This window comes from Pseudorasbora parva, chromosome 12, assembly GCF_024679245.1.
Source record: "Pseudorasbora parva isolate DD20220531a chromosome 12, ASM2467924v1, whole genome shotgun sequence".
NCBI lineage: Eukaryota > Metazoa > Chordata > Actinopteri > Cypriniformes > Gobionidae > Pseudorasbora > Pseudorasbora parva.
In genome coordinates this window covers 27740797-27754118 of record NC_090183.1, presented here as the reverse complement: position 1 = coordinate 27754118, position 13322 = coordinate 27740797, and the positions used below count along the sequence as shown (strand labels likewise).

At 36.8% G+C, this 13322-nt stretch overlaps 1 protein-coding gene and 1 long non-coding RNA gene across 4 annotated transcripts in view; both read right to left on the bottom strand.

The window, feature by feature from the left end:
• Nucleotides 1-1908, bottom strand: part of LOC137094242 (protein SPO16 homolog) — a 63922-nt gene extending 62014 nt beyond the window's left edge. For all 3 annotated transcript variants that reach the window (XM_067459671.1, XM_067459672.1, XM_067459670.1), the window contains exons 1-2: nt 1576-1908; nt 1308-1401 (exon numbers count right to left, since the gene is read on the bottom strand). In XM_067459671.1, coding sequence (XP_067315772.1) covers nt 1308-1401; nt 1576-1626 — 145 coding nt within the window. In that variant the 5' untranslated portion in view covers nt 1627-1908. The remainder of the gene's footprint in view (nt 1-1307; nt 1402-1575) is intronic.
• Nucleotides 1909-5638: 3730 nt separating this feature from the next.
• Nucleotides 5639-7410, bottom strand: LOC137093586 (uncharacterized). The gene is made up of 3 exons (XR_010908516.1): nt 7159-7410; nt 5874-5961; nt 5639-5779 (listed from the first exon to the last, which is right to left on the bottom strand). It is a non-coding gene; the product is annotated as an uncharacterized lncRNA (long non-coding RNA).
• Nucleotides 7411-13322: the final 5912 nt, after the last annotated feature.

Here is a 13322-nt window from a genome sequence, read left to right as displayed (position 1 = left end):
AAGCTATTGTGGATTTTTTTTTTTTCCTTTTCTATTGGGAAAAGTGGGAATGCTAAAATCGTATTTGATTTAGTCTCCTGTTCATCACATCTAAGTTTACCCAACTATAACTTCGCTTTTGAGAATTCTGAAATGTGAAAAGGGTTCTTAATAAAAACGGTGTGTTGAATATCTTTTTGGTTTTACCTGAATAATAAAAAAATGTTTTGCATACTTTTCTGAACATTCCGGCCGAATAAGCAACAATACTTTTGTTTGCTACAATACTTCAGTCTTCACTACAGTTGTAACAGTGTACATGCTTGCCTGAATGTCTCATTGGTTTCCTAGCATGGGAGTGCTGCAGGAATTACAATGTTCTGCTTTTGTAGGCCAAACCGCCTAAAAGCAAGTTGGCATTTTACTTCCAGCTGAAATCAAGTTTTGTTAAAAAAAAATGGTTTTGGGTTAAATGCCTGAAATTAGGTCTGTAGATAAGACAAGTTCAAAAATGACCCACCACCCAACATACAATACATTAGTAATATCCCTTTTATTTTTTATTTGATGATCTGATATTTGTCTTTACAAAGGCTGTTTTGCTTTACTTATGCCAATTGTATTTAAGGTTCAAGGTTGTGGTCTTTAGTGAAGATCATCATTGATGGAGAGAAAAAACGGGAAAAAAGAAAAAGAAAACTTGTGAAAATGTTTGGTCATAGAGCTTAATTTCTGCAATAATACAAAAGCCAATGGGGGGGGGGGGTCCTATTGTTTTGTTTTTTGTCAAGGAAATCAGTGTGATTTTAATCAAAGTTGGCCTGCAAAAATTATCATCATTGCAGCCCTGCATTATGTTTAAATACACAAATCAATATTTCCTTTCACGATTATACACTATAAAGGATTTATCAACGTGAAAAGGAGTAACGTTAAGAGAATTCAAGATTCTCCCCCTCCCTCCCACGTCTAGGAATTTTTCACAAGCAGAAGCAGTAAGAGGATGTAATGTGCAGAACTTTGTCCACACTGATAATGATGACAGTTCGAACTTTTACAGCGTAAACATGTTTTCTGTCCCAGGTGGCAGTGGCCAATATACTACTATTACATTTTGTTGCAGTTTCTTGTTGACAGGCCGGTTGTTGTTTTTTTGTATTTTGATTGACATTGGTTCTTAACTGGCGGAAGCTTCTGCACATTGCTCCACATAGGCCTTACGTTACACGTTTTCGTTCGTTATTACTGCACTGGGGGAAAAACCGCGGCAAATCCAGTAGGACATAAAGGATTACATTTACTGATGAAATTTAAGTTTCTAGTTTTACCTGACAAGGGGAAAACAAAGGACGAGGACAGAATGCTGTCCGATCGGCGAATCCTATGCTGCTGCGCCAAAAGAATCTGTGAGGGTTCGTCACACTGCGAAGACAATATAAGCTGATTAGTGCATAAATAAGCGTGATTCAGTCAGTCACTAAATCAGATTAGTACAATAAAAACAGTAAAACAATATTTTACTTAAAGCTATAACAACTACAACCTAATGAGCTTTAACAGCAAGGAAGCCAGCCAACGTAAACACGGGAAACTAACCTGAGGTGAGGAGCTGACTATAACGGTTGTTTTCCAAGAAGTATTGGCCATTTCCAGTTAGCGTTAACGTTAGTTGCCTTGATGGTCAGTTACGGTGCCCAAACTACAGTTTTCTTCAACAAAGGGGCCTATTTTTTTTTTTTAAAGTTTAACCAATGTGCGGGCGGGCGTGCGCAAATTGTTATAACGTTAGGCCTACTGAAAATATAATTTATAGAACAAAACAAAAACAAATTTTAAAAAGTTATTTTCACACGCGATTTTTTAATGAAAACACTTTTTAAAAAATAAATAAATGATACAACCGTTGTAGTCTATAGATAATGGAATATGGGCCTATTAGCATAGGCTACAATAGAAAAAAAACAGGAAGTAAAAAATATATTAAAATTAAACAGGAAGTACACACCATATACAAAGTAAATTCACCTTTCTAAACCTGGCTTCATTTGGTCTCCTTTCTTTCTTTCTTTCTTTCTTTCTTTCTTTCTTTCTTTCTTTCTTTCTTTCTTTCTTTCTTGCTTTCTTTCTTTTAAAAAAAGAAATTATAATTTTTCCTCACAATGATGTTCTAAATTGATGAAGAATTAAGGATTCAGTAAATACACAATATTTTTCAAACTTTGTTTAGCAGTGACAACTTTCCACCTTTAAAACAATTTTTTTTTGTTCCATCAATAATGGATGAAGCTTTTAATGTGTGGGCAAGAAATGGTATAGGTACATTATCTGACCTCTACATTGAAAATAGGTTTGCCACTTTTATACAATTGCAACAGAAATATGGTCTTCATAAATCACATTTCTTCAGATATTTACAGCTTAGAGGTTTTGTGGCTTCTAACTCTGACTGTTTCCCGTCTTGCCCTTCTGAATCTCTGCTTGAAACAATATTAAAATATAAAGTTAACATAAAACAAGTAATAGGCAAAATTTATACATTGCTGAATACACATAACATGAGTAGTCTCGATAGCCTTAGAATCAAATGGGAAACAGACTTGGACGAAACGATTTCAGATGAAATATGGCAAAAAATTATACAGCGAATCTACTCTTCCTCTATTTGCCTCAGACACAATGTGATTCAGTTTAAAATAGTGCACCGTCTTCATTGGATAAGGATAGACTGTCTAAGATTAAGACGGGTATTGACCCTGCTTGTGATCGGTGCAGGCAGGCTCCTGCCACACTGCTGCACATGTTTTGGTTGTGCCCTAAGCTACAAAATTTTTGGCAGTCCATCTTTGAGGCATTCTCTGTTATATGTGGAAGAGCTATACACCCATCTCCTATGATTTCATTGTTTGGTGTGGCTCCGGTAGATGCCGCCTTTTCTGGGTGCCATCTGAGCATGATGGCCTTCTGCTCTTTGTTGGCTAGGAGGCTCATCCTATTTAAATGGAAAGATGCACTCCCCCAACATTTGGCCAATGGATTAGGGAGGTCATGAGTTATGTTCACTTAGAGAAAATTAGATATACTGTAAGAGGGTCCACTAGTAAATGTTATGCCATTTGGCAGCCATTTATTTCCTTTGTAGAAGGCATGGCAGCTACTGACCTATCTATGTAACCCAATTGTGTGTACATTTTTCTTTTAATTTAATTGTATTTATTTAAAAAAAAAAATATATATATTATTTTATTTATTTATTTATTTATTTTTTTTATGCTGTCTTTTTCTTTTATTCACTGAGATATTTGAAGTATATATGTATGAAACTGCAGACTCATACTTGATTATGTCTGGATGCATGGAAATTTGTTGGGTGTCCAGTACCTGTGGGTGGGGGGGACTGGGGAGTAGTTGTTTTGTCTGTTTGTATGGACAGGAACTAGACTAGATTATTTCATGTGTGAATTGTATATCTTTTGTTTGTTATATTTGAAAATAAAAGAGACCTTGATCAAAAAAAAAAAAAAATTGTTTTACTTTGAAGTGTAGAAAAATCTTCAAATCTTTTCCCAGTTCTTTTTATAATAAACCTAGACAAAAGAGAAGTTGCAAAAGAGAAATTGCATTGTATAGGCTAATTTGTAATAATACAAATACAAATTAGCCTATACAATGCAATAGCCAATATACAAGCTACATTTCATGTCACATCATACTGACATGTTAAATAACATGACATGTTAAAAGGAAATGTAATCATGAACCATACTTCTTTTTATTTTAACAGTTAAAATCCTTAACTAAACAAATCAAATGACTAAGTCACATACCACCTCCACCCCCCAAACTTTATAACATTAAATACACATTGGATCAAAAGAAAAAAGAAAAGGAAAATGCAACATACATAAAGATCATTCGTATCCTTCATACAATGTTTAAAAATAAGGATAAATTATTACATTATAAGAATGTAACCATTAAACAACATTACACAATAATTGCCCCATTGTGATACTTTTCTATATCGTGGTGCAACTTTTGACGATTGAAAAATAATGTTTTCATTTGTTCGTCTTATTTCACAACATACTCTTTTCTTAATTATTTCAACATGCTACTGATTTTTCTAAATATCTTGTGTTGAAAGCTAGAGCATTGCCAAGTGTTGCCAAGAGACAATCATTGTTGTTGCATTAGCTCATTTGAATCTGGCTCGGGCTCAGACATATACTAGCGCTGGCCATTTTGAGCATTAAAACACGTGTAAACTTGTTGTGATGAAGGGTAGATATAGTACAATTAAGGCCGGCATTTACGGCACACAAACTAAACGCTAAAATGAATTCAAAGATATAAAAAAGCATTTCATGACCCCTTTAAAATTTGTTTGGAGATGCTGGGCATTCATCTCATTGATCTCATACTTGTAATGCAAGTGATTTTTGTCATCTTGTAGATACAAGTGCCTTTTGATCAAAATATACTGTATAGGTGATAAAGGGCAACATTGCAGTACACACATATTATGTTCAGAGGATTTGGAAACTGAACCCAGGACCTACATGCGCTCTATCACTAAACTAAATCCCTTGATGTGGTTCTTATTTTAATCTTGTGTAGAAACATGTGCCTATTATTTGAGCTATATTGGTGAGAAAAGGTGACATTGGGATGTACATACAGGTGCTGGTCATATAATTAGAATATCATCAAAAAGTTGATTTATTTAACAAGTTCCATTCAAAAAGTGAAACTTGTATTTTAATTCATTACACATAGACTGATACATTTCAAATGTTATTTTAAATGTTATTAATTTTGATGATTATAAGTAACTGACTAAGGAACTAAGGAAAGTCCCAAATTCAGTATCTCAGAAAATTAGCAGACCAATACAAAGAAAGGATTTTTAGAAATCTTGCCAACTGAAAAGTATATGAACATGAAAAGTACACAGCAAAAAACATGTTGGGAGATTTATCACCACGGGTGTTAAAATTATCACTTTCCGGGTGAACATACAGGTCCGTCTTTGCTAGTGTTAAAACAACACTGACGAAAGTGTTCGTTATACAAACACTGTGTTAGTGTTTCTTTTTAGTCACTCAAGGTGTTGAGAAATGTATTACTCATAAGTGTACATTTAACACTTTTTGGTGATTAATCTCACACACCCAGTGTATTTAATGTAAATACTTAAATACTAAAATGGCACTGTGAATGAAATTTAAAACAATTTATATATATTATTTTTTTTTTCCCCCAAAAAAAATCAAGTGACTACAAATTTATTTGAATATTTATTGAAATTGTAATATATCAATTCCATTACATTTATGTATTTGGCAGACACTTTTATCCAATGCGACTTACACTGCATTCAATACCATTTTTAATAAAAAAAAAAACATTTTTGTCAGTTTTGCTTTCGCCGGGAATCGCTACAGTAAAGCCATTGTTGTCACACATACAATTGAATAAAACAATTTCTTGTTATACTCCAATGCTATAATATCTTAAAAGTAATGTTTTAATTGAAAAAACAAAAATTCAACATTGTATATATTAAATCAACCTTAATGTTAAAAAACTGTCTGGTTTGTAATTCATTCTGATAAAAAATACTATTCCTTTATAAATTAATCCATTTACATTTGGCAGATAATTTTATCCAAAGCGACTTACATTGCATTCAATGTACGCATTTTTACATTTTGTCAGTTCTTGCTTTCCCAATTCATCGATCCCACGATCTTGGCGTTGATATCGCTCCTCAAAATGATCCAAACACATAGTATCGTTCCTGTTAAAGAGACAAATTTGGTTAAAACAAGCACATTAAAAAATCTAAGATAAAAAGTTTCAAACATCTTCAATCAACAAGCAGAGATACTTACATAGCCTGTCTTCCTTTCAGGATCGTTTAGGTTTGTAGAGTAAAAATGCCAAGGGCATACATAGATTGTGGCCTTAAGTGGTTTCCTTCTGCAATAATAAACAATATTCCATGAAACCAAAATCCTCCAAAGCAGAAAGCAAACTAAAAGACTCAAAATAATCAGGTCACTTTGCGTTTTACTTCAGGTTATTTTTATACCAACACATAGCAAGAAAACGTTATATTCAAAACATAAGCACTACTGTTACAGATTTACAATGCTACAACTAGAAAAGGCTAGTACAGAAAAGATCGCGCATGGAAGGGCACTAATGCATGTCTGCTCAACTAATACAAAATAAGACGAAAAATGTCAAATAGCACGAGTGTGCAATGTCGTGGAATGTATACGCCAAAACTCATTTCGGCGTGCATATGATACGCTCTCTTGGGTAGGTTTAGGGTAGTGGGGTGGGAGGTTCGTATACAATACGCCATAAATTGCGTGTCATATGCACGCAAAAAACAGCGTATCATACATTCCACGACATTGCACACTCGTACTCGATCTTGAGTTTCTATATATTGACTGAAGCAGTTCATGAAGAAAAGCGTGTCCTACGACATGTTTTCGACATTTTGGAGCGCTGTACAGAATGGTCGGCGTATGTTATCAAAGTACCACGAGAAGATTGCTAGAACACACAGAGCATTTCACTCGCAAAATGTTGCAGGCCGATCAGTATGCGCAGCGCCGACAATGATGGACCGTGCTATCCGTGGGTGCTCGGCAAGGGATCGAGCCCCGGCGTCACACAAGAAACAAAAAATGAAGAGCAATTAATTCATTCGATTAACGTCTGCTTTCTCATTTGAATGACATTTCAAAACACCAGAATTAACTCGTAGTTACGGGGTGAAAGATATAAACGGTCTTATAAAGGTTGGAAGCCCTAAAGATACTTAACGTTATGCCAAATGAGAAGAAATAACTATCCAAGTCCAGTGAGTTAAAAAATGACACATAATGTTAATGCTGCTACATTATTACAAAATTAGTACAACGAAATTAAGTCACTTACGTAAATCTCGTCCTCCATTAACGAATTTAGTGTGCTAGTGGGGGTTATTCAGTTATGTTAAACTGAATGGCGGATCAAAAGCGCGCTAAATTTAAACTGAGGTAAAAAAAAAAAAAAAAACGCTAACAGAGTTAAGTCAACCACATCGGCTACGTTACTCATTATACAAGCTCATTAATAAATCACAAGTTGATAAGATAATAATACTATAGGCTACTATACCTTGTCCTTGTAACCGTTGTGTGTGCAGGGAAATCCATAAAGATGGAGAGACCGAAGGATGAGCTGGGAAATTTAAAATGCTCTGCACATGCGCAGATGTTGATTGTTAACACCCAAAGGAAACACTGTGCTTTAACACCCAAAGGAAACACTGTGCTTTATCACTAAACAAGTGATAAAGCATATAATATTTGTAAATTAACACCAGATTTTATCACTAGATGCCCAACACCAGGTTTTTATCCCTCAGTAATTTGCTGTGTATGAGCATGTACAGCACTCAATACTTAGTTGGGGCTCCTTTTGCCTGAATTACTGCAGTAATGCTGCATGGCATGGAGTCGATCAGTCTGTGGCACTGCTCAGGCTTCATTCGAGCCCGCAGGTTGCTCTGATAGTAGCCTTCAGCTCTTCTGCATTGTTGGGTCTGGCATATCGCATCCTCTTCACAATACCCCATAGGTTTTCTATGGGGTTATGGTAAGGCGAGTTTGCTGACCAATTAAGAACAGGGATACTGTGGTCCTTAACTGGTTGCTTTGGCACTGTATGCAGGTACCAAGTCCTGTTGGAAGATTAAATCTGCATCTCCATAAAGTTGGTCAGCAGCAGGAAGCATGAAGTGCTCTAAAATGTCCTGGTATATGGCTGCGTTGACCTTGGACCTCAGAAAACACATTGGACCAACACCAGCAGATGACATGGCACCCCAAACCATCACTGACTGTGGAAACTTTACACAGGACCTCAAGCCACGTGGATTGTTTGCCTTTCCTTTCTTCCTCCAGACTCTGGGACCCTGCTTTCCAAAGGAAATGCAAAATTTATTTTCATCAGAGAACATAACTTTGGTCCACTCAGCAGCAGTCCAGTCATTTTTGTCTTTAACCCAGACGCTTCTGAAGTTGTCTGTTGTTCAAGAGTGGCTTGACACAAGGAATACGACAGCTGAAACCCATGTCTTGCATATGTCCCTTTGTAATGGTTCTTGAAGCACTGACTCCAGCTGCAGTCCACTCTTTGTGAATCTCCCCCACATTTTTGAAGGGTTTTTTTTTCACAATCCTCTCCAGGGTGCAGTTATCCCTATTGCTTGTACACTTTTTTTTCTACCACATCTTTTACTTCCCTTCGCCTCTCTATTCATGTGCTTGGTAGGGATGTCTGACGCGAAACTGTTTCGACGCTGTATTGAGATCCCGAAGCGCAGATGCTTCGAAACACTGCTCCGAACTGTGATTCGAGACACCCATGTCACGTGAATGCAGCTAAATTAAGTGCTGAAGTGTTTCATCAGTTCCGCCTTTCGAAACTGCTTTGATTAAAAGGGGCGGCCGTGGGAACAAACCACACAGTCACACATCTGAATGAACCTCATTCCCACAGTTTAAAAGTGAAGTTAATCCATCTTCACATCGTGGGTTTTTGTGAGGAGAGAGATTTTGTGATATAAGTGAGATTTATTGTGCGCTATGGTTAGTTATATTTAGGCTAGATTTAAATGAGATAGGCTACATTGACTGATCAGTGACAGATAGGATAGATATAGGCTAGTAACAGATTCATATAGGCTAAATTAGAATTATAGATATAGAATTATATAGATATATAGAAGATATGCATAGGTGATATATGTATGTATTTTATTTTATTCGTTTATTTAATAGGGACCAAGCATATTCATGAACATTGTTGTATAAAAATACACCATGTGTAAATATGCCAGAATTAGTAAAAATAACTACTTTTCGTCTGCAGTCCCTAGACAGGTAACATAAAAATAACAAAGACAGCCAACAATCATACAACATCATTCACATTCACCAAAAAAAAAAAAAAAATTCAACACAAATGGCAAGACATTGTTCATTCACCTCTATACTACATTGAGAGTTACAGTTTAAGTGTACATACATGTACTATTAATAAATGTATTAGTTAAATTTGAGTAGACATCTGGTTTTAGGAAGCACTGTTTTAAGTGAGTTTCAAAGTTGTTGAATGTAGGACATTCTCTTAGTGAAAAGGGGAAGCTATTCCGGAGTTTACCACCTATTACTGACAAAGTATTTTGCCCAAAAGTGGTGAGCCTAAATGGTATCACGCAGTCTCCTTTAAAATAGGCACATGTATAACCTCCACTGTCAAGTCTTTGTAAAAAGCCATGCAGTGGAGGAGGAGCAAAATTATGTCATATTTTGTATACTAAACAAGTATACAAAGTATACAAGCCTCTCTAAAATATTGCAATGATGAAATGACAATGCTTTTTTTAACAAAAACTAAATCTCATATACATGTCCTTCTCAAAACATTAGCATATGTGATAAAAGTTCATTATTTTTCCATAATGTAATGATAAAAAATAAACGTTTTAGATTCATTGCACTCCAACTGAAATATTTCAGGTCTTTTATTGTTTTAATACTGATGATTTTGGCATACAGCTCATGAAAACCCAAAATTCCTATCTCAAAAAATTAACATATCATGAAAACGTTCTCTAAATGAGCTATTAACCTAATCATCTGAATCAACTAATTACCTCTAAACACCTGCAAAAGATTCCTTAGTCTTTTAAAAACTCCCAGCCTGGTTCATTACTCAAAACCGCAATCAAGGGTAAGACTGCCGACCTGACTGCTGTCCAGAAGGCCATCATTGACACCCTCAAGCGAGAGAGTAAGACACAGAAAGAAATTTCTGAACGAATAGGCTGTTCCCAGAGTGCTGTATCAAGGCACCTCAGTGGGAAGTCTGTGGGAAGGAAAAAGTGTGGTAAAAAACGCTGCACAACGAGAAGAGGTGACCGGACCCTGAGAAAGATTGTGGAGAAGGACAGATTCCAGACCTTGGGGGACCTGCGGAAGCAGTGGACTGAGTCTGGAGTAGAAACATCCAGAGCCACCGTGCACAGACGTGTGCAGGAAATGGGCTACAGGTGCCGCATTCCCCAGGTCAAGACACTTTGGGCTACAGAGAAGCAGCACTGGATTGTTGCTCAGTGGTCCAAAGTACTTTTTTCGGATGAAAGCAAATTTTGCATGTCATTCGGAAAATCAAGGTGCAAGAGTCTGGAGGAAGACTGGGGAGAAGGAAATGCCAAAATGCCTGAAGTCCAGTGTCAAGTACCCACAGTCAGTGATGGTCTGGGGTGCCATGTCAGCTGCTGGTGTTGGTCCACTGGGTTTTATCAAGGGCAGGGTCAATGCAGCTAGCTATCAGGAGATTTATGAGCACTTCATGCTTCCATCTGCTGAAAAGCTTTATGGAGATGAAGATTTCATTTTTCAGCACGACCTGGCACCTGCTCACAGTGCCAAAACCACTGGTAAAGGGTTTACTGACCATGGTATTACTGTGCTCAATTGGCCTGCCAACTCTCCTGACCTGAACCCCATAGAGAATCTGTGGGATATTGTGAAAAGAAAGTTGAGAGAAGTAAGACGCAACACTCTGGATGAGCTTAAGGCCGCTATCGAAGCATCCTGGGCCTCCATAACACCTCAGCAGTGCCACAGGCTGATTGCCTCCATGCCACGCCGCATTGAAGCAGTCATTTATGCAAAAGGATTTCCCGACCAAGTATTGAGTGCATAACTGAACATAATTATTTGAAGGTTGACTTTTTTTTTTTTTTTTGTATTAAAAACACTTTTCTTTTATTGGTTGGACGTAGCCTACAGTCAGATGTTTTTTGTCTCAAATTTTTTTATTGCTGTTTAGTAAATGTGACTAAACTGTCAACTTCGCATTGCCTCTTAGTAGGATGAAAATAATCTGTTATTTAAATTATGATTAAATTATATATTAGAAAGCGATCAAAGAACGCTCTCTACAATCGCTGGAGCTGTCAGTCAAAGATCAGTGACTGAGTTCTGGATTCTCACCAAAACTCCCATTATAATCCAAAATTTTATTTTTTGCATCGTGTTTGCACTGTTAGTTATGATGAAAGCATTTTTGAGTTGCAATGACGGATCACTGTGCTCAACATGCACAACATGTGCTCAACATGTGGTCATGTTCATGTGCTCAACATGCGCCAAATGCTCATCACATCAACCTTCCATGCCATGATCTACATAATTCTAGAGCTAAATACCATGGTATAATAAACGCTTTTCATGATTCTTTAACCTTGAGAGCTGTAAAATTAAGAACATGCTAAACGTTTTCGAGATGTAATACTTAGCTATTTTTTCAAGCAAAGATGCTAGCCAATTACAGCAGTGGGCATTTAGACTGAAGTCTCACAGCAGACACGCCCCTTCAAACAAAGTGTTCAGAGCAGAGGGCTAAAATCAGGAAAAGGCCTTTTATTTCTAAATTATGAAAAATCATACTAACATTATAATTGAACCCCAAAAAACATTACCCCATTAAATACAATTTCCTTTATGCAAAATGTATATGTGATTATAGGCCTTTAAAGTCCAACATTGCTGGAGATTGAACCCATACATGCAATGCACACAAATCAGGGCGTAAAAAAAAACTTGACTTAAAAATTTGTTGACCTGTACGAAAACTCTACCCATGCACATTTTAGAGACAGAGCAGTTTGGCGACACAGATGATGAGCTGAGGGACTGACAGCAGATGAAGGAAAACCAATTTAAACTCAAATTAAAGGGCAAAAATGAAATTTATGTCATTAATGACTCACCCGTAAGACCTCCCTTCATCTTCGCAACACAGTTTAAGATATTTTATATTTAGTCCGACAGTGTATCTAAGTGTAGGCACACTATATGTCCAGAAAGGTAATAAAAACATCATCAAAGTAGTCCATATGTGACATCAGTTAATTATAATGTCTTGAAGCATCGAAAATACATTTTGGTCTAAAAATAGCAAAAACTACGACTTTATTCAGCACTGTCTTCTCATATGTGTTTGTTTTCAATCCTCAGAAAAAAATTAAAACGGTCATGAATCAGCGTATTGATTCATGATTCGGATCGCCAATGTTACGTGATTTCAGCAGTTTGGTAGCCTGACAAGCCAGACCCACATCAAGATGTTTGGTCTGGAAACTCACCATAGACTGGGCTCAATCCGAGGGGCGGGATAAACGGTTGTCTTTCAGACTCCCTCTGCACGCGATATGATAGTGCTACCACCAACCAGAGCAACGAAGGTGAAACAGAGCTTGTTGATAGATTAAACATTCACCGTATCCGGTCAGCAAAACCCCGAACACATCTTCCTTTTTTAAGAATGACTTCAGTGCCGTTCTTTATTCTTTTCTCAGAGAAAAGCTTAACTCCAAGTCTTCCAGAGTCGCGGTCAAAGCTGATTCGAAAGACCGCCGTTCGCCAGTTTCTGTGTTTACTAGAAGCACGTAAACGCAACTCGGCCGTCGTCATTATGGCCCCGCCCACCGACTCTATACACGATGTGATTGGTCCGGCAAGAGTTAGGGGAATACAGCTCAGAAGGGTATTGAGAGTTCCTAGACGACACTTGCAGGCAGATTAAAATTTGCTGCCGCTAGGGTGCGTCTAGATTTCTAGGCTAGCAGTTTGCCAGTTTGACACGCGATCCAAATCATTAATCAATACGCTGATTCATGACCGTTTGAATCTTTATTTGAGGATTGAAAACAAATGCGGAAGAGAAGAAAATGTTGAATAAAGTCATATTTTTGGACCAAAATGTATTTTCGATGATTCAAGAGATTCTAATTAACTAACTGATGTCACATATGGACTACTTTGATGATGTTTTTATTCCCTTTCTGGACATGGACAGTATAGTGTACATACACTTAGATATGCTGTCTGACTAAATATAAAATCTCTTAAATTGTGTTCCGAAGATGAATGGAGGCATTACGGGTGTGGAACGACATTAGGGTGAGTCATTAATGACATAAATTTCATTTTTGGGTGAACTAACCCTTTAAGAGTCATAATCACACATACAGTGCATGTTCACAATGACAGTTTAAATAAATAAAAGAATAATTTAATCTCTGTTTTACATGTGAAACACATTTAGATTAAATATGCCGCTCATTAATTAAAATTAGCCTACATGAAATTCATTTCCAGATTGAACAGGAATTCATAAAGCATGCCCTTACCAAATGAGCTACACCCACTATCTATCTGTTACGATGTATATGTGATAGAGGTCAAAAGGCACAGTATGCACTC